The sequence below is a fragment of the Canis lupus genome, chromosome X (genome assembly GCF_048164855.1).
Source record: "Canis lupus baileyi chromosome X, mCanLup2.hap1, whole genome shotgun sequence".
Lineage (NCBI taxonomy): Eukaryota > Metazoa > Chordata > Mammalia > Carnivora > Canidae > Canis > Canis lupus.
In genome coordinates this window covers 69,588,353-69,610,766 of record NC_132876.1, presented here as the reverse complement: position 1 = coordinate 69,610,766, position 22,414 = coordinate 69,588,353, and the positions used below count along the sequence as shown (strand labels likewise).

At 34.7% G+C, this 22,414-nt stretch overlaps 1 protein-coding gene across 7 annotated transcripts in view; it reads right to left on the bottom strand.

The window, feature by feature from the left end:
* TEX11 (testis expressed 11) overlaps positions 1-22,414 on the bottom strand; it is a 311,406-nt gene that overhangs the window by 14,511 nt on the left and 274,481 nt on the right. For 6 of the 7 annotated variants that reach the window (XM_072816892.1, XM_072816891.1, XM_072816893.1 and 3 more), the window contains 3 exons: positions 14,545-14,694; positions 12,848-12,956; positions 11,822-11,942 (listed from right to left, as the gene is read on the bottom strand). In XM_072816892.1, coding sequence (XP_072672993.1) covers positions 11,822-11,942; positions 12,848-12,956; positions 14,545-14,694 — 380 coding nt within the window. The remainder of the gene's footprint in view (positions 1-11,821; positions 11,943-12,847; positions 12,957-14,544; positions 14,695-22,414) is intronic. The other variant, XM_072816896.1, reaches the window with a different exon arrangement.

Genomic DNA, 22,414 nt, shown 5'->3' with positions numbered 1-22,414 from the left:
CAAGATACATCCAGGAAGGCAAAAGAAACAAAAGCAAAAATGAACTATTGGGACTTCATCAAGATAAGAAACTTTTGCACAGCAAAGGATACAGTCAACAAAACTAAAAGACAACCTACACAATGGGAGAAGATATTTGCAAATGATGTGTCAGATAAAGGGCTAGTATCCAAGATCTATGAAGAACTAATTCAACTCAACATTTACTCAGCCATCAAAAAGAATGAAATCTTGCCATTTGCAACAATGTGGATGGAGCTAGAGTGTTATATGCTAAGTGAAATAAATTAGTCATAGAAAGACAAATACCATATGACCTCACTCATCTGTGTAATTTAAGAAATAAAACTGATGATCTTTGGGAAAAAAGAGAGAGGCAAACCAGGAAACAGACTCTTAGCTATAGAGAACAAACTGATGGTTACCAGAGAGGAGGTGGGTGAGGGGATGGGTTCAATAGGTGATGGGGATTAAGGATACTTGTGATGAGCACCAGGTGCTGTACTGAAGTGCTGAATCACTAAATTGCACATCTAAAGCTAATATTACACTGTATGTTAACTGGAATTTAAATAAAAAATTTAAAAGAATAACCATCATAAAAATGCTTCCATAATGTACATACTTCATAGAAAAAAGTAGAAAGTCTCAGCAAAACCCGAGAAGATATTTTAAAAAAAAACGTATGGGGGGCACCTGGGTGGTTCAGTGGTTGAACATTTGCCTTTGGCTCAGGTTGTGATCCCAGGGTACTGGGATTGAGTCCCATGTCAGGCTCACCACAGGGAGCCTGCTTCTCCTTCTGCCTATGTCTCTGCCTCTCTCTGTGTGTCTCTCATGAATGAATGAATGAATGAATAAATAAATAAATAAATAAATAAATAAATAAATAAATAAATATTTTTAAAAAGAACATATGGAAATTTTAGAACTGAAAAATGTAATAGTTGAAATAAAAACCTCCATGAGTTATCAGTTAGGAAAGACGTTGGATTTGAGGTTGGTGTTGAGGAGAATAACTACCATGACTTCCAGTGCTTTGAGGAAACCTCATATGTGAGGCCTTTTGGCCAAGTGTCTGTGATTTCATATGTTGGAACATTTGCTGTATCCCTGGGGGTTGCAGTTTTCTATAAGTTTGCTGTGGCCGAACCAAGCAAGATTGCAGATTTCTACAGAAATTATGATTCCATGTAAGATTTTGAGGAGAGAGATGAAGAAGGGTGGTATGCAAAGTGATTCTGAAATGTAAATAATTTTTTAGGTTGAGTTCCATTGAAGTTTGTCACTGACTTGTGTTCCTGAATTATGAAACATGAATATTGGGGTTATGGAATAGTTTCTCTTGATAAATAAACCACTAACAAATTTTTAAAAAGGGAAAAAAGACCTCAATGAAGAGGTTCAACAGGAGAATGGAAGAGGCAGAGGAAAGATCAGTGAACTCAAAGAACAACAGAAATTACTCAATTGGAACAACAGAAGGAAATAGATTAAAAATGAGATAATAAAGCCACCAGGGACTTGTGGGACAATGAGAACAGTTTTAACCTTCCTGTCATCAAAGTCCTGGAAAGAGAGGACAAAGAAGGTAGGGCCAAAAAAGTACTCAAAGAAATTATGTGTTAAAAGATACCAAATTTGGCAAAAGATATAAACTTACAGATTCACAAGGCTGAGTGAATCCCAAACGATATAAACTCAAAGAAATCCACCCAAGAGACATCATAGTCCAATTTTGGAAACTAACGACAAAGAAATATTGAAGGCAGTCAAAGAAAAACAACACTTTATTTATAGGGAGAAAACAAGTTAGTAAATTTCTCACCAGAAACCCTGGAGGCCAGAGAGAAGTGGCACAATATTTCTGAAGTACTGAAAGAAAAGGATCATCAACCTGGAATCCTATAACCAACAAAAATGTCTTTTGGGAATGACGGAGAGATAGAGACTTTATCAGAAAAAGGGAAACTATGAGAATTTATCATCAACAGATCTTTGGCTAAAGATGGCTAAAGGCACAGTGCCTGGCTTGCTCAGTCAGTAAAGCATGTGACTCTCAATCTCAGAGTCATGAGTTCAAGCCCCACGTTGGGCATGGAGCCTACTTGAAAAAATGGCTAGGGCAGTGAGGTGGCTCAGCGTTTAAGTGCATGGCCCAGCAGTTTAGCGCTGCCTTCGGCCCGGGGTATGATCCTGGTGACCCGGGATCAAGTCCCATGTCAGGCTCCCTGCATGGAGCCTGCTTCTCCCTCTCCCTCTGCCTGTGTCTCTGCCCCCCTCTCTCTCTGTATCTGTCATAAATAAATTTTAAAAATCTTTAAAAAAAATGGCTAAAGGAAGCTCTCCAAACAGAAAAGAAATGATCTCAAGAAAAGAATCTTGCAAAATCAAAAAAGAAAAAAGAAAATGGTAAACCTATTTTTTATATAGGTAAATACAATAAGCTTTCCTTCTCCCTTTGAGTATTGGCTGAAGGTTGAAGTGAAAATCATAACATTAATCTGGCTCTAAATGTACATACAGAAAAATTTAGGACAATTATAAGTGGGGTAGGGTAAAGAGAGGTAAGGTTTCTATACTTGAACTGGTAACATGATGACAGCAGTGGACAGTAGTAATAGGTCTTATACACACCCACATTCCACAATATCTAATGAAACCACTAAAAAAAGCTATACAAAGAATACAGTTAATAACACTACAGATGAAGCAAAATGGATTTCTAGAAAATGTTCAAGTAATCCACAGGAAGGCAGGAAAGAGAGAAGAGAAATGAAAAGCAGAGAGAACAAAACAAACAAAACAAAAAAAATGAAGTTGCAGATTATGCTCTAACAGATTAGTGATCTAAATATACTGATTAAAAGAGATTAGCAAAGTGGACTAAAAAATGTGCTGTCTATATGCTGTCTACAAGATATTCACTTTAAATATACAATTATAGGCAAGATTAAAGTAAAAAGATGGAAACAATATATCATTAACATTAATTAAAAGATAACAGGAGTGGCAAATTAATATTAGTGATTGTAGATTTGAGAGCAAAGAAAATCACCAGATAAACAGAAAGATGCTGATAAAAAGGTCACTCTACAAAGAAGATATAGCAATCATAAATGTATATGCATCTAACAGCACAGTCACAAAATATGTGAAGGAAAAACCAATAGGAGTGAAAGGAGAGCTAAACTATTCCAGTTGTAGTTTGAGATTTCAACATGCCTGCTCAGCCAGTAACAGAACTACTAGTTTGAAAATCAGCAAAGATATATAAGAATTTGGCAACACCATCAACCAGTGGGATCTAATCAATATTTATGGAACAATTCTCCTAATAAGTACAGGATACAATTCTTTTCAAGTGTTTGTGGAACATATATTAAGATAGATCACATGCTAATCCATAAAATAAATCTCAAAAAATTTAAATAACTGAAATCATACAAGCCGTGTTCTCTGACAACAATGCAATAATATTAGGGTTCAATAACAGAAAGATAATAGGAAAATCTGTAAACACTTAGAAACTAAACACACTTCTAAGTAATGCATGAGCCGAAGAGGAAGTCTTAAGAGAAATAAAATAGAATGAAATAACTGAAAGTGAAAATACAACATAGCAAAATTTGTAGGATACAGCTAAAGTAGTACTGACAAGGAAATTTTTAAAAAAGATTTTATTTATTTATTCATGAGAGACACAGAGAGAGAGGCAGAGACACAGGCAGAGGGAGAAGCAGGCACCATGCAGGGAGCCCGAAGTGGGACGCGATCCTGGGACTCTGGGATCACGCCCTGAGCCAAAGGCAGATGCTTAACCGCTGAGCTACCCAGGTATCCCTGACAGGGAAATTTACATTTCCTTACAAATTTTACAGCCCTAAAATACATACATTAGAAAAAAAGAGAAACAGTCTCAAATTAATAATCTAAGTTCTCATCTAGGGAGCCTAGAAAAAGAGCAAACTGAGTGCAAAGCAAGTAGAACAAAGTAAATAATAAAGAGCAGTAATCAACAAAACTGAAAACACAAAGAAAATAGAGAAAATCAATGGAGGAGCTGGTTCCTTGACAAGATGGATAAAACTTACTAACTTTTACCAAGAATGACAGAGAAAAAAAAGGGAAGACTAATTAATGAAATAGTGGATATCACTATAGACCCTGCACATATTGAAAGAATAATAAGGGAATAATACAAAGACTGCTATACACAAAAACTTGACAACTTAGATAAACTGGGTCACTTCACTGAAAAACACAAATTATCACAACTCACCCAATATAAAATTTGAACAGCTCTATAACTATTGAGGAAAGTGAATTTGTAATTTAACAACACTTGAAAATATATTCAGGCCCAGATAATTTCACTGGAGAGTTCTATCAAACATTCAGAAAAGTATGAACATAAAATCTATACAACCTTTTCCAAAATGATGGAAGAGAAGGGAACATATTTCAATTCATTATTATAAGTTAGTATTACCTTGATACCAAAAGCAGACAATGGCAGTATACAAAAAGAAAACTATAGGCCAATATCCTTCATAGATATAGATGAAAAATCGTTAATAAAAACATTAGAAAATAGAATTAATCAATATATAAAAAGAATTATACACCATGACCATGTGGGGTTTATTCCAAGGATGCAAGGCTGGTTTAACATTCAAAATCAGCCAATGTAGTTCACTATATTATACAGAAGAAAAGTCATTTGATTATACCAACTGATGCAGGAAAAGCATGTGACAAAATTCAACAGTTATTCATTATAGAAATCAGGAAAAAAAAATGGGAGTGGGGAGCTTCCTCAGTTAATAAAGAATCTCTACAAAAACCTACAGCTAACATTATACTTAATGGTGAAAGACTGAATACTTTCCCCCTGATAGTGAATAAGGAAAGAATACCCACTCTCACCACTCTTAACATAGTGCTGAAAGCTCTAATTAGTACAATAAAGCAAGAAAAGGAAAGAGAAGGCATATGTAGTGGAAAAGAAGAAATAAAACTGTCCCTATTTCAGAAAGGAGATTAAGAGTACATTTATCTTGATGAGCATTGGGTAATGCATAAAATTGCTGTATTGTTGTATTATACACCTGAAATGAACACTTTGTTAATTATACTTCAATAAAAAAAAAGAAAGACCCTAAAACAAACCAAACAGCAAATCAACAGCAAATCTGACCCTATTTGCAGATGGCATAATTGTTTACATAGAAAATCCTAAGGAATCTTTCCTCCCCAAATCCCAGAAATGAGTCTGTTCAGCAAGGTTGTAGGATTCAAGACAAACACACAAAAATCTATTGTATTTCTTTATACAGTTGACCCTTCAACAACATGGGTTTGAATGGTACAGGTATACTTATATATGGATTTTTTTGATACATTCAGTATAGTACTATAAATGTTTTCCTCTTCCATATGATTTTCTTAATAACATTTTTGTTTCTATAGCTCCCTTTACTGTAGGAATACAGTATATAATACATGTAACATATAAAATATGTGTTAATTGAATATGTTATTGGTAAGGCTTCCCAACAATAGTAAGCTATTAATAGTTAAGTTTTTGAGGAGTCAAAAGTTATACATAGATTTTTTTGACTGTGCAATGTTAGGTACCCCTATTTCCCATGTTGTTCAAGAGTCAACTATATTAGAAGTTAACACATGGACACCATTTACAATCGCTCAAAAAATCTGAAATACTTCAGTATAAAAATAACAAAACAGGAATTCCTGGGTGGCTCAGTGGTTTAGTGCCTGTCTTTGGCCCAGGGCATGATCCTGGAGTCCCAGGATCAAGTCCCACGTCCGGCTCCCTGCAGGGAGCCTGCTTCTCCCTCTGCCTGTGTCTCTGCCTCTCTCTGTGTCTCTTTCATGAATAAATGAAAATCTTTAAAAAATAACAAAACATGTACAGGATTTGTATGCTGAAAAGTACATAATGCTAACCAAAGAGACAAAAAAAATCCAAATAAAGAGATGTACTCTGTTCATGCATTGGAAGATTCAATATAATAAAGATGTCAATTCTTTTTCAATTGAGGTATAACTAAAGGTGTCAATTCTTGATATATATATACTACACTGAGTTGGATAGTGTCCCTCAAAATTCATGTTCTTCCTGGAACCTCAGAATGTGTCCATTTTTGGAAACAGGGTCATTGCAGAGGTAATTAAGTTAAGATGAGATCATACTGGCGTAGGATGGACCCTTAATCCAATAATGGCTGGTGTCCTGATAACAAGAGAGAAGAAAAACAAGAGACTCGTAAGAAGAATTCCATGTGATGACAGAGATAGAAATTGCAGTGATGAATATATAAGCCAAGGAATGCCAAACTTTGTCAGAAACCACTAGAAGCTAGGAAGAGGCAAGGAAGGATCCTCCCCGTAGAAGCTTCAAAGAGTATGGCTTTGTTGACACCTTGATTTCAGACTTCTAGCCTCCAGAACTGTGAGAGAATAAGTTTCTGTTATAAAGCAGTTTGTGGTAATTTGCAATGGCAGTCCTAAGAAATGAATACTGTTGAATGCAATTCCTATCAAAATCCCAGAAAAAATATTTGTAGACATGGACAAGATTATTCTAAAATAAACATGGAAAAGCAAAGGAACTAAAACATCTAAATTTTGCAAAAGAATAAAGTGGATGGAATCACTCTACCTGATTTTAAGACTTGTTGTATAGTCACAGTAATCAGGACTGTGTGATATTGGCAGAGGCATAGACACATTGAGAAGAGAATATAGAGCCCAGCAATAGACTCACCTGAATATGTTCAACTGATTGCTGTCAAAAGTACAAAAGCAATTTATTGGAGGAAAGACAGCATTGTCAAGAAAATGATGCTAGAACAATAGGCAAAATGAACCATAATCTAAATCTCACACCTCGTACACAAATTAACTTAAAGTGTATTATAAGCTTAAATGTAAAACAGAAAACTATAAAACTTAAAACAACAACAACAACAACAACAACAACAACAGAGGAACGGGAACATCTTTGGGATGTAGCTGTGCAAGGAGTTCTACAATGTACTTGACACCAAAAGTAGGATCAGTAAGATGAAGTTGATGAAATGGACAAATTAAAAACTTTCGTTCTAAAAAAACAAAAAACAAAAAACAAAAAAATACCCCCCAAAAAACCTTTTCTTCTGTGAAAGACCTTGTTAAGCTGATAAGAAGACAAGCTGCAACTGGGAGAAAATATTTTCAAACCACATGTCTGACTAGTATGTAGACTATATAAAGAACTCTCAAGACTTAACAGTAAACAAGCAACAATCCAATTACAAAATAGACAAAAGATACAAACAGACATTTCAACGAAAGGATATACAGACAGCAAATAAGCACATGAAAAGATGGTTAGCATCATTAACTGTTAGGGAAACACAAATTAAAACCACAATAAGATTTGTGACACACCTATCAGAAGGGCTAAAATAAAAACAATAGTGACAACACCAAATACTGACAAAGATGTAGAGATTCTGGATTATTCACACATTTCTGGCAAGAACGTAAAATATTATGGACGCTCTGGACACAATTTCTTTAAAATCTAAACATGCAATTACCATATGAGCCAGCAAATTGCCTTCTTAGGTACTATCCCAGAGAACTGAAGACTCACGTTCACACTAAAGCCTGTTTACAGCAGCTTTATTTGTCATAGCCCCAAACTGGAAACAACCCAGGTGTCCTTCAATGAGTGAATGGTTAAGTGAACTGTAGTACCAGTTTATCCATAGCATGGAATACTACTCTGCAATAAAAAACAATGACAAACATACACGCAACAACTTGTAACTTGATGAATCTCCAGAGAATTCTGCTGACTGAAAAAGCCAATCTCAAAATGTTGTACACTATATGATTCCAAAACTCAAAAATTAGATACTGTATGATCAACATATAGAACACTATGGAAATGACAAAATTATAGAAATTGATAACAGACTAGTGGTTGCCAGGGATTAAGGAGGACCTGGGGTGGGAAAGAAGTAGGTAGGAACTAGAGAAGGGCAACATTGAGGTATCCTTGTGATGGAGAAGTTCTGTATCTTGACTAATAATGTCAACATCCTGGTTGTGATATTGTTTTATGAGATGTTACCATTGGGGAAACTGGGAAAAGCATATATAAGATCTCTTGTGTTCTTTCTTACAACTGCATGTGAATCTACAATTATTTCAAAATAAAATTTCAATTAAGAAAAAAAAAGAAAAAAAAAGCAATCGATTTTCTCTTAAAGATAATCTAGAATATGAACCTACTATATATAGGCTTGCCTGTTTAAGCACACAAGTCAGTCATCCTTCCTGATTTTTCATTGGCAGTAGCTTCTGAATACCAAGTTGAGCCTCTCCTTTGAACTGAATCTTAGCAAGAGCAGGTAAAGATGTGTGTTCTGGTGGAAAGAGCCCTGGAAGTAAGGTCAGATGACCGGAGTTCTAGTCCTGACTCTCATCCATTATCCATATGAACTTAGTTCACATTGGTAACTCGACTTTTTTTGGAAGGCAGCTATGCTCACCATGATACCACCAACAGGGTAACTTGACTTTTTTTCAAAATTAAAAATTTCCTCACTTGTAAGGATTTGTCAAGGATAATAACAGCACTCTCCACACTATTGCTGGCGGTGGGGGAAGGGATTGTATGGAATAATGGATGTAAGAATGCTTTGTAAAATGTAAAGCAAGATACTTTGAGATGTGAGGTTTTATATTTGTGCAACAGCCATTTTGCCAGAGTATGGAGGCACTTGATAAATAGCTCAATAAATAATGAATGACTAACTGGTCATTATAAAAGTCAACCAAGGGCAGAATTTTCTTCCAGGCATTTAAAACAAAAGAGCACATTCAATCAATCAGGAAAAAGCAACATATATTATATAAGGAGCCAACAGGATTATTAAATTAATCTCTGCATAAGAAAGTGAACTATCTCACCACGTTTCAGGGGATGAGCAACAATGGATGTGAGACTTGTCAAAGAAGTAGAAAAACATTAATGTCTCTAGCAGGAAATCCAAGAACCAGGGAGATGAAACAGTAATAGATAGAATAAAAGTGGCAAAAAAATACTCAGAGTAGTTTAGGCCTTATATAGAGACTATGGAAATAGATCAATTTGGATTTACAGTACAATTTAATTTTAGTTTGTATTAGTTACTATGGCGAACACATCTGAAGGTCCAGATGAGGCTCATGGCTTAGAAATAGAATTTTCTCTTCTTCCCAAAAGAAAGTAATATATATATATATATATCTCCAAAATGTCCAATGCTAATGTTTTTTTAAAACTTAAGGGCAGCCCGGGTGGCTCAGCGGTTTAGCGCCACCTTCAGCCCAGGGCGTGATGCTGGAGACCTGGGATCGAGTCCCATGTCGGGTTCCCTGCATGAAGCCTGCTTCTCTCTCTGCCTGTGTCTCTGCCTCTCTCTTTCTGTGTCTCTCTCATGAATAAATAAATAAAAAATAAAATAAAATAAAATAAAATTCACACAGGTCATAATTACATAGCTCGGGGAGAATTTTGAGAGGTTTTGAAGTTGATGCTGGTTTGTACCAGGTTGTTACCCTTTTATACTGTTCCACCATCTGCTATGGTTTGTACATATTTTTATATGAAGAGGCAACTGAGCCCAAAGCAGAGTCAGGATCCTCAGTTCTTAACATCAACTCAAATAATGACTTTAATATGACCTTAAGGAAGCAATTTAACTTTAACATTTTATAGCTTCTTTATAATAACAATACCACTTTACATGTGTATGAGCTGTGAAGTTTACAATACATATTATTATTTTAATTGATCTTTAAAACCTCATTGTGAGAGTCAGAGTAAGTATTATTTCCTACAACTGAGAAAACCGAAATCAAACAGCACAGGAGGGATATTCATATGGAAAATCAAACAAATAAGAGATCCTTACCTTACACCATAAACAAAACAATTAAAAATGGCTCATAAACATATATGTTAGAGATAAATGTATAAAAACTTCTACAAGAAAATACAGGAGAAAATCTTTCAAAATTTGAGATACGTAAAGATTTCTTATCATGACCAAAACATGAACCATAAAAGAAAAAAGTGATAAATTAGATTTCATCAAAACTTAGAACTTTTTCTTTTTAAATGATATCATTAAGAAAATGAAAAGACAAGCCAAAGATTGTGAGAAAATATTTACAAATTGTATATTTGATAAAGGATTTGTACTTAGAATACATAAGTAACGCTTACAACTCAACAAGAACTCAATTTTTTAAATGGGAAAATAATTGAATAGACATTTTTCCAAAGAAGGCATACAAATGGTCAATGAACACATAAAAAATTATCAACACCATTAGCCATCAAGGAAATGCAAATAAAAACCACAATGAGCTACCACTGTGTACCCATTAGAATGGCTATCATGAAAAAGATGGACAATAGTCAGTGTTGATGAGGATGTGGAGAAATTAGAACCCCCATACACTGCTGGTAGGAATGTAAAATAATGCAACCACTTTGGGAAACAGATTGTAGCTCCTCAAAAAGTTAAACATAAAGTTACCATATGACCCAGAAATTCATGCATGCAAGAGAACTGAAAATACAGGTCCCACAAAGACTTGTATACAAATGTCATAGCAGTATTATTCATAATAGCTAAAAAGTGGAACCAACTCAAATGTCTACCAACTAGTGAGTGGATAAAGAAAATGTGATATATCCATTAAGTATATGGATACCATTAATATGGTTATAACCTATTTATTCAGCAATAGGAAGGTTTAAAATACTGATACATACTACATGGATAAGCCTCAAAAATATTATGCTAAATTGAAAGAAGCCAGGCATAAGAGGTCACAAGATACATGGTTTCATTCATATGAAGTGTCCAGAAAAAGAAAATCTACAGAGATAGAAAGCAGATCAGTGGTTGCCTGGGCCTTAAGGTGGGAAACAGGGATTGACTGCAAATAGGTGAGAGGAAACTTTGGGGGTAATGGAAATATTCTAAAACTGGATCGTGGTGACAGTTGCATTAACTCTATAAACTTAACACAATCACCAAATGGTATACATACAAAGGCTGCATTTCATGGTATGTATATTACACCTCAATAAAGCTATTTTAAAAAATCACTGAATAAACCTGTGCTGAAAAGAAAAAAAATCAACAGAAGAGGGACAAAAATTGGTCCTCAGTGTTCCTTCTATTACCTGTCTCAGAGAAATGGAAGGAATAACAATAAGCTTTTTCAAAGGGGGTGGGTGTACCTGGGTGGCCTCAGTAGTTGAGCATCTGCTTTTGGCTCAAGTCATGATCCCAGGGTCTGGGATTGAGTCCCACATCAGGCTCCCCACAGGGAGCCAGCCTGCTTCTCCCTCTGCCTGTGTCTCTGCCTCTCTCTCTGTCTGTCTCTCATGAATAAATAAATAAAATCTTTAAGAAAAAGGTTTTTCAAAGGGTTAATATCACAGGAGAAGTAACAATTCCACCAGGTTTTGAAAACACAAAGTAATCTAAAATGCCAGGTGGTACTGCTATTCTCACTTAATAATCCATAGTATAAAAAAATCCATAGTATACTTGTATCAGAAATTTTCTACTTTTAACTATTTACATTTTATAAACCCAGGGAAATTTTAGTGTGTAAGTATATTGTAATGTGAATTTATCTACCCTAAAAGTCATATTAGAAAGCATTATTCTATGTAATTTCTAACACAGAAGACAATTCTTTAAAATTAGCTGATAGCTTAATATCACTGACTTACGGTGTGGCTAATAAGGCTCAGAGCATCTTCGAAATAACCCCAAACTTCTTCCAGGGGACAGAGTTCTGTACTTGGCACCCCATCTGGCACTAACAGGTTAATCAAGTTGTGCATACATTTGCTGAAATAAAAATGAGAAAACTCATCCCATAAGGAAATAAATCATTGGCTTCATAGCTAAGTAAAATCTGGACCTCATCCCAGACTACGAGCTTCAAAACACTTCTGTTCTTCTCTCCTTTTTATCTGGCCTCCAACCTCAGAAGACAGATTTTTGAAGCTATAAAAGAGGCTGACCAATCCTTTTTATTATGCCTATGGTCATCTTTCACCTTTTTTTAGTTTCCTGCACTAAGGAGTTGTAGCTGTTTATTGTATTTTATGAGTTGGTTCAATCCATAGGCATTTTAAAGCATCTCATTACACCCTCAGATGGGCAAGGGAATTTGGGATTTAAACTGGGAATAATTCCAGGAGAACTGTCTCTCATGTCTCAGAAAAGAAAGACTGTAATAAAGTTTTCCATAGAAAAATCACATATCATTTTCCCCATGTCTAGGCATAGAAAACATAAAATCTCTAATAAATAACATTTTGTATTATGATGTATGGCACTTATTGATCCTTAAAGAAAAGTGCTTAGAAAAAAACACCTGGGGCAAATATTGCAAAATGTTAACATTTGTTAAATCTGGGTGGTGAATACATTGGTGTTTGTTGTATTAATCTCTGAAAGATACTTAGTAATTTTATCATATACATAGTCTCACACAAAGAAACAGCTTTGCTCCTTTCTCTTTTGGGAAATCCAGACTCCTTCACATAGCTAATTAATTCTTGGTCTATAATACAACTCTAAATATGGAGCGGTTTTTAAGGGCTTTTGAGTTCAGGAGTTATAGGCATGCCCCTGATCATCTTTTAAGTTGGACTAGTTGAATACGACTGATAATTTATGGAGCATTGACTATAGCTCTTTTAGCTATCAAAAAGCCTAAGATTCAATGTTAAGTTACATTTACTAACCTGTATTTCAAAACATCAATTGATTCTTTCTTTTTATAGAGCAATAAAGCCTCTTTCAAGGCCTTCAGAGCAATGGAAGGATAGTGTGCAGGCATTTCCACTGCTAATGCTATAGGAAGGAAAGAAAAAAGGCTATGAGCACCATAATCTCATCTATCAGTTTTCTCTTTTTTAAAGGATTTTATTTATTTATTTATGAGAGACATAGAGAGAGAGAAAGAGAGAGAGGCAGAGACACAGGCAGAGGGAGAAGCAGACTCCATGCAGGGAGCCCCATGCGGGACTCAATTCCGGGTCCCCGGGATCATGCCCTGGGCTGAAGGTGGCGCCACACCGCTGAGCCACCTGGGCTGCCCCTATCAGTTTTCATCTCAGGCTACAACTTGCTCTTTTTAATAAAACTGGCCTGGAACAGATTAACACAAACCAATCAACAGACAAAAAAACCCCTAAAAATGTATTTTAATGGAATGATGAATCCATGGTAGCTTTTGGACATAGTTTATAGATTCTGGGCACAGTAACATGGTAGGGTCACCAGGGTCATCTTCTCTTCCACAGACATCAATAGACAGCCTACTGTTTCTGTGACCCTGAACATGGCCATATATGTAAAGCAATAATCTTATGAACCAGAGTCAAGGAAGGGCACATAAAGATGGAAACAAAAAGTAGATCAGTAAAAGGACAATAATCAAAAACAGATTTATACTGCAATATATTCTTTTGGTCTGATGCTAAAAACAGGAAACACTTGACATGAGAGTGAGTTTCAGAGATAACAAGCCCTAGAACTTCCAAATACATTTACCAGACCTCTGTAATTGAAGATCCATTATATAAGAAGTGGTCACCATCACATGTCCATAAAGGATAGACCACCTGCTCATTGTCTCCAGGAATTTTGTCTTGCAAGATAAGGAAAGGCAAATGTGACCTTTGTGCACTTGGGGGCTATGTAATAACTTTATTAACCACATACAGGCTCCAAAGGAGGGTAAGAGTTTGGGAAAAAAAGGGAAAATAATTAGGCCATTTCCTGCAGCATATCTCTATAAGGTTCTGGGACCCCAAATACTACTTACTTATAGCCAAATCAGAAATTTGAGAGTGGCAATTATGTTAAAAGTATTACTAGTATTTTATACACTTTATTTTTAAGATTTTACTTTTAAGTAGTCTCTATACCCAACGTGGGGCTCAAACCTATGACCCCAAGATCAAGAGTCACATGTTCTATTGACTGAGCCAGCCAGGTGCCCTCTTTGTACACTTTAATAAGTTGCTAAGATTGCATCACCTTTGATTAGTGAAGCAGTTGACTATCATTTCTGTCTAGCTGAATAAAACTAACTTTCTAAAATTCAAGCTCCCCCTATTGTGTAGTTACATAATTCAATTCCACACCTAGCATAGGCACTTATTATGGATAATGCACTTTACTCGGGTTTCTAAGTACCACATATACAAGCAATTATTTTTCATGACCCAAGGAGCATCTCATATAAAGAAAAAGATAAATGCATTAGTGATTATAATACACGACAGTTCAAGAATGCCATTAGAGAGGGAGAAACAAAGTGCTATAAGGAAGCATTTCCTACCTGAAGTTAAAGAATAAAGAACAGAGAGAAGAACAAAAAGTAGTACAATCTAAATGGATAACAATCTTCCAAAAACATAAATATAGCACTTACATGCAATTGTTTCAAATGTTTTACTTTCTAAATGAGGCAGTTCCCATACTGATTCCAGGAAGCTGTCAAGTAATGGATCATTCATTTTGGCTTTAACTTCAAACTCATACAGCAGAAGCAATGTCTCACATGGATCACTTGAGAAGTCCCCTAAGGAGGCAAAAATGCAATATTATCCCTAATTACATTTTATTATTCTATTCTAATCTCTCTTCTGAGGAGATTTTTCTGTTGAGGAAAATTAATTCTATTTATAATCTGAAGGTTGTCCTAGCTTCTGTATACAGAATTTTTACATTTTTAAATCTATAAACTCATCAACACTTTGTGCACCCTATAATGCATTCAGTAGCACTGCCTACATTTCCTGAAAGTATTGCCATGTTGTTCCAAAATAGCCTGAAAAAGTCCTGTTACTATCTAATCCGAATCCAATGTTTATCTGCCTCACTTTAATAACTGAGTTAGCCAAAAAATACAGTACTGTATAAACTAACTTTGGTTTTATTTTAAGCAAAGTAAAAGAGAGTTTCCAAATTGTTTCATTTAGTCAGTCAACAATATTTCTCGGGTATCACCATGGGCAGAAACTTGTATCAGATGGCATATACCACACAGTATGAGATGGTTTTCATGCATCCTTGTTAGACTGAACTTTTTTTAAAAAAAGTTTTGAGGTATAGTACATATAAAATAAATTGAATAAAGCATGTTAATCTCAAACAAGAAGCTTGTTGAATTTTTATATATATTTAAACCATGACCACTACCCAGATCATGATACAGAATACTTCCAACAACTTGTGCTCCCTTCCAAGTCAATATTACCTTAGCAGAGTTAACAACTATTTTGATTTCTTTCACTATTGATTATTATTGCCCATTCTTGAATGTCGTTGCTAGTATACAGAAATATAATTGATTTTTTTATAATTGATTTTTGAATATTTGGCCTTGTTTTCTGTAACTTACTAAACTAATTTATTAATTACAATAACTTTTTTTGTAGATTCTTTGGGATTTTCTTTTTTTTTAAAACAACTTTATTTTTATTTATTTATGATAGGCACACAGTGAGAGAGAGAGGCAGAGACATAGGCAGAGGGAGAAGCAGGCTCCATGCACCGGGAGCCTGACGTGGGATTCGATCCCGGGTCTCCAGGATCGCGCCCTGGGCCAAAGGCAGGCGCTAAACCGCTGCGCCACCCAGGGATCCCTTTGTGGGATTTTCTATGTAGACAATCATGTCATCTGCAAATAGAGGTGGTTTTATTTCTTCTTTTTCACTTTTTTTTCCATTCTCTTGCTTATCTTATTGCACTGGCTAGGACTTCTAAGATGATGTTGAACAGGAGTGAGAGTAGACATTATTGACTTGTTCCTGCTCTTAGAGAGAAAGCACTCAGTCTTTCATCATTAAATATGATATTAACTGTAGTTTTATTTTTGTAGATACCCTTTATCAGGTTGAGAAACTTCCCTACTATTCTTAGTTTGCTCAGATTTTCTTTTTAAATCATAAATGGATGTTCAATCTGTTCATTTAATCTATTGATATGGTAAATTAATTGAGTTTACAATGTTGAACCTAGGATAAACCTCACTTGGTTATGGTCTATTATCTTTTTTTTTTTAAGATTTTATTTATTCACGAGACACGGAGAGGGGGGCAGGGCAGAGACACAGGCAGAGGGCGGAGAAGCAGGCTTCATGAAGGGAGCCTGATGTGGGACTCAATCCCAGAACTCCAGGATCATGCCTTGAACCAAAGGCAGATACTCAACCACCCAGCCACCCAGGCATGGTCTATAATCCTTTTTAAATTTTACTAAATTCAACTTGCTAATATCTTGTTGAGGATTTCTGCAGCTATTTTCATGAGGAATATTGGTCCATACTTTTCTCATATTTTGTCTGGTATTGGTATCAGGGTAAAAATGATCTCATACAATGAGCTGAGAAGTATGCCCTCTTCTTTCTGGAAGGGTCTGTATAAAATTGATATTATGTCTTTAAATGCTCAGTAGAATTCCCTACTGGAGTTTTCTTTGTTACAGGATTTAAAACTACAAATTCAATGGGTATATAGGACTATTCAGATTATCTATTTCTTCTTGAAGGAGCTTTGTTTAGTTTGTGACTTTCAAGGAATTTGTCCATTTCAACTAAACTGTCAAAGTCATAGGCATGAAGCTTGTTCCGAATAATTCTCTATCATCTTTTTAAATGTCTGCAGGATTTGTAGTGATGTCTCTATTTTCATTTTTTAAAAAGATTTCATTTATTTTAGAGAGAGAGAGAAAGAGCACAAGCAGTGTGCAGGGGAGGTCATGGGAGAGGGAGATACAGACTCTCCTTGAGCAGGGAGCCTGATGCAGAACTTGATCCTAGGACGTTGGGATCATGACCTGTGCCAAAGGCAGATGTTTAACTGGCTGAGCCACCCAGGTACCCTGTATTTTCATCTGTGATACTGTTAATTTGTGTCTTTTGTCTGTCTGGGTAGAGGTTTCTCAATTGTACTTATCTTCTCAAAACAACAACAATAACAATATAGTTTTCGATTTCATTGATTTTATCTATTATTTTCTGGTTTTAACTTATTTTTATTTTTAAGACTTATTTTTAAGTAACCTCTATACCCAATGTGAGGTTCAAACTCACATCCTAAGATCAGTTGCACCTCTGAGCAATTGAGCCAGCCAGGCACCTCTGTTTTAAATTTTATTGATTTCTGCTCTTATTTCTTTGTTCTAGTTGATTGGGTTTTAATTTGCTATTTTTTCTAGCTTCTTTTCTTGAGGGAGAAGCAGGCTCCATGCAGAGAGCCCGATGTGGGACTCGATCCTGGAACCCTGGGATTATGCCCTGAGCTGAAGGCAGACGCTCAACCACTGAGCCACCCAGGCATCCCTTTTTTCTAGTTTCTTAAGGTGAAGGCTTAGATTATTTGAGAATTTCTTTTTCTAATTCAATAAATTTTTGTCTGAACACTGCTTTAGCTGTATTCTCTAAATTTTTATATGTGTATTTTCATTTTCATTCCAATCAAACTATCCTGATTTCCTTTTGTGACTTGCTCTTGGACCCATTAGATTATTGAAAAGTTTAATTTCCAAACAGTTGGAAATTTTACAGATGGCTCTCTATTATAGTTTTATAATTTAATTCCATTACGGTCAGAGAAAGTACTTTGTATGATTTTAATACTTTTGCATTTTTTGAAGTTTATTTTATGGTTCAGAATATGGCCAATGGTGATGAATGCTCTTGTGTGCATTTGAAAAAAGAAATAAGTATTCTGCTATTATAGGGTAGAGCATTCTATTAATGTCAATTAGGTCAAGATGGTTGATAGTGTTGTTCATGTCTTCTACATCCTTACTGATTATCTGTTAACCTATTCTATTGATTCCTGAGGAATGAGTATTGAAATTTCCAGCTGTGGTTATGGATTTTCCTATTCCACCTTTCATTTCTATCAGTTTTTGCTTCATGTATTTTAAAGCTCTTTTGTTAGGTACATTACATATTTAGGATAGTTATGTTGTCATGTTTAATTGATCACTTTTTCACTGTCTCTCTTTATCCTGAGTAATATTCCTTGTTCTAAGCTGTCTTTGCTAGATATTAATAAAGCCATTCCAGCTTTCTTTTTATTAGCATTTGTATAGTGTATCTTTTTCAATTCCTCTTATTTTTAACCTGCATGTCTTCATATTTAAGTGGTTTTTTATTTTTATTTTTTATTTTTTTTTTAGACAGTATGTAGTTGGGTCTTTTTTTTTTTTTTTTTTTTGGTCTTGATTTTTTAACTCAATCTGACACTTTTCATCTTTTAATTGGTATGTTTAGACCAGGGGTGAGCAAACTACAATCTGTGGGCTGGCTAAATAAAACTAAATAAATAAAGTTTTGTTTGAACACAATCATGTCCTTTGTTTAAAGATGGTCCATGTATTCCTGTGACAATGGCAGAGTTGAGTAGTAGTGTCCAAGACATGCTAGCCTATAATATTCACTATTGGAACTTTAAGAAAAGTACCCTAACCTCTGATTTAGACCATTTATATTTAAGGTGATTATTGGTAGTTGAGTGTTCATTATCAATAGTTGATGTTCTTAAACTTCAAAAAAATGAATTATACTTAAAACAACTAGACAGAAGATCAATAAGGAAATTAAAAAAAATGAAAACACTGTAAGCCAACTAGATCTAACAGATATCTATAAGAACACTCTCCCAAAAAGCTGCAGAATATATGTTCTTCTCAAGTTCACAGAGACTATTCTCTAGGATAGACATATGCTAGGTAATAAAACAAACTTCAATAAATTTCAAAGTATAAAATAATGCACAGTATGTTCCGTGACCATAATATGATGAAATTACAAGTTAATAACAGAAAAAAATTGGGGAAATGCATAAATATATGAAAAATAATAAACACACCCTTAAACAACCAATGGGTCAGAAAAATAAATCAAATGAGAAATCAGAAAATACTTTGAAATGAATAAAAATGAAGACACAATACACCAAAACAAATGGGATGCAGCTAAAGTAGCACCTAGAGGAAAATTTATATCTATAAGCACTTACATTAAGAAAGAAGAAATATCTCAAATCAATAATTTAAACTTCTACCTTAGTTAAGACCAAAATAACCCAAACGAGTGGAAGGTAGAGAATAATAAAGATTGGGGTGGAAATGAATAAATTAGAGAATAGGAAAACATTGGAAAAAATTAATGAGATCAGAAGCTGGTTCTTTGAAAAGATCAGTAGAAGTGAAAAAGGAGATATTACTACCAACCTTAGAGAAATGAAAAAGATACAAAGGACTGCTATGACCAACTGTATGCTAATAAATTAGATAACCTGTATAAAATGGACAATTTCCTAGAAAGAAAAACTACTGAAATGGATTTTACAAAGAAACAGACAATCTAAACAGACTTATAATGAATAAAGTAGTTTAAATAGTTTTAGAAACTATAAAAAAAGAAAATCCCAGGCCTAAACAGCTTCACCAACGGACTGTACCAGACATTTAAAGAATTAATACTAATCCTCCCAAATTCTTTTAAAAATAGAAGCGGATGGGGTACCTGGGTAGCTCACTTGGTTGAGCTTCCAACTCTTGATTTTGGCTAAGGTTGTGATCTCAGGGTCATGGGATTGAGATCTGTATCTGGCTCCATGCTTAGCATGAAGCCTGCTTGAGCTTCTCTCCCTCTGCCCTTCCCCCACTTGAGCACACACACTCTCTCTCTAAAATAAATAAATCAATCTTTAAAATAATAGAAGGGGATGGAACACTTCCTAACTAATTCTATGATGCCAGTAATACTGTGATACCAAAAACCAAAGATGTCACAAATAAGGAAAATAATAAGCAAATATCTCTTAGGAATATAAACTAAAAAATTCCCAACAAAATACTAGTAAACTGAATTCAGCAACACAGGAAAGACTTATACAATATGAACAAGTGGAATTTATTCCAGAAATGCAAGGTTGCTTTTACAAGTGAAAATCAATTAATGCAATATACCACATCAATAAGAAACAAAAATTATATGATGTTCTCCACAGAGGCAGGAAGGCATTTGACAAAATCCAATATCCTTTCATGATAAAAACAATTAAGTAGAATAGAACTTCATCAGTCTGATAAAGGGCATATCTAAAAAATCCACACCTAAAAACACACTTACTAGGGAAAGACTGGATTCTTTCTAAGATATAGAACAAGAAAAGGATTCTCACTTTCACCACTGCTATTCAACATTGTACTGGAAGTTCTAGTCAAAGAAATTAGGTGAGATAAAGAAATAAAAGACATCAAGACTGGAAAAGAAACAGTGAAACTATCTCTATTTGTACAGGATGTGATCTTGTAAATAAGATTCCTAGGGAATTCAGGAAAATACCATTAGAACTAATAAACAAGCTTAAGCTCAGTATAAAAAATCAATTCTAGTTCTATAAAATAGCAATAAGCAAACTGAAAATAAAATTAAGTTAAAATTATACATTTACAATAGCATCAGAATCAATGAAATACTTAGGAATAAATTAAAAGGTGTGCAGGACTTGTACAATGAAAATTATAAAACATTACTGAAAGAAATTAAAGATGTAAATAAATGGAAAAATATTCCATGTTCATAGATTAAAAGACTTAACTTTGTTAAGATGACAATACTCCCTCAAATGATCTACAGATTCAACACAATCCCTATCAGAATCCCAGCTGGCTTTTTTTCTTTCTTCAGAAATTGTCAGGCTGATCCTAAAATTCATACGGAAACTCAAGGAACCCAAAATAACAAAAATGGCTTTGAAAAAGAACAAATTTGGAGGACCAACACTTCCTAATTTCAAACCTTACTATAAAGCAATGATAATTAAAACAGTGTGGTACTGGCATAAGTACAGACATACATATCAATGCGATAGAATTTACAATTCAGAAATAAAACCATGTGTGTAAGATCAACTAATTTTCCACAAGGAGGCAAAGATCATCCAATGTGGAAAGAATATTTTTTTAAAAATGGTTCTGAAACAATTGGATAGCCACATGGAAAAAAATGAAGTCAGACTCTTACCTCATACCACATACAAAAATTCACTCAAAATGGATCAAAGACCTAAATGTAAGAGCTAAAAGTATAAAACTTTTCAGAAGAAAAGAAAGGAATAAACATTCATGACTCTGAATTTGGCAGTTGATTCTTACATATGATAACAAAGGCATGGGGAACAAAAGAAAAATAAATTGTACTTCATCAAAGTTTAAAAAAAAATGTGTGCTTCAAAAGACACTATCAAGAAAGGGAAAAGACAACCCACAGAATGAGAGAAAATATTTTCAAGTCACAAATCTGATCAGGGACTTGTATCTAAAATATGTAAAGGATTTATGACTTAGTAATAAAAAGACAATCCAATTTAAATTGGGGAAACAGTCTGAATACACAATATACACAAATGACCAATAAATATATGAAAACATGCTCAACATCATTAGTTATCTGGAAAATCATTCATCAGAAAAATCAAAACCAAAATGGGATATCACTCTGCACTCACTAGAATGGCTAGAAAGAAAAAGTCAGATAATACAAGTATTGGCGGGATGCCTGGGTGGCTCAGCGGTTTAGCGCCTGCCTTCAGTCCAGGGCGTGATCCTGGAGTCCCGAGATAGAGTCCCACATTGGGCTCCCTGATTGGAGCCTGCTTCTTCCTCTGTCTATGTCTCTGCTTCTCTCTCTGTGTGTGTCTCTCATGAATAAATAAAAAAAAAAAAACAAGTATTGGCATGGAGGTGGAGAAATCCGAAGCCTCACACTATCTTATATTGATGACAATATAAAATGGTGCACAACCACCTTGGAAAACATTCCTTCAGCTTCTCAAATGATTAAAATACAGTTACCATATGACCTAGGTCTACCCAAGAGAAATAAAAACATATGTCTACACAAAAACTTATTTACAAATGTCTACAGCAGCATTATTCATAGTAGCCAAAAGATGAAAACTCCAATACCACCAACTGATGGATTTTTTAAATGTGCTAAATCCATACAACGAAATATTATTTGACCATAAAATGGAATGAAATATTGATACATGCCATAACATGGATGAACTCTGAACATGTTACATCAAGTGAAAGAAATCAGTTACAAAGTCCCTATATTATATGATTCTATTTATTTAAAATTTCCAAAACATGCGAATCTAGAGAGGCACAAAGTAGATTAGTGGTTGCACAGGGCTCCTGGGGGTAATGCAGGGAAATGGAATGTGATGGGAGTTTCTTTTTGAAGTGATGAAATGTTCTAAAATTGATTG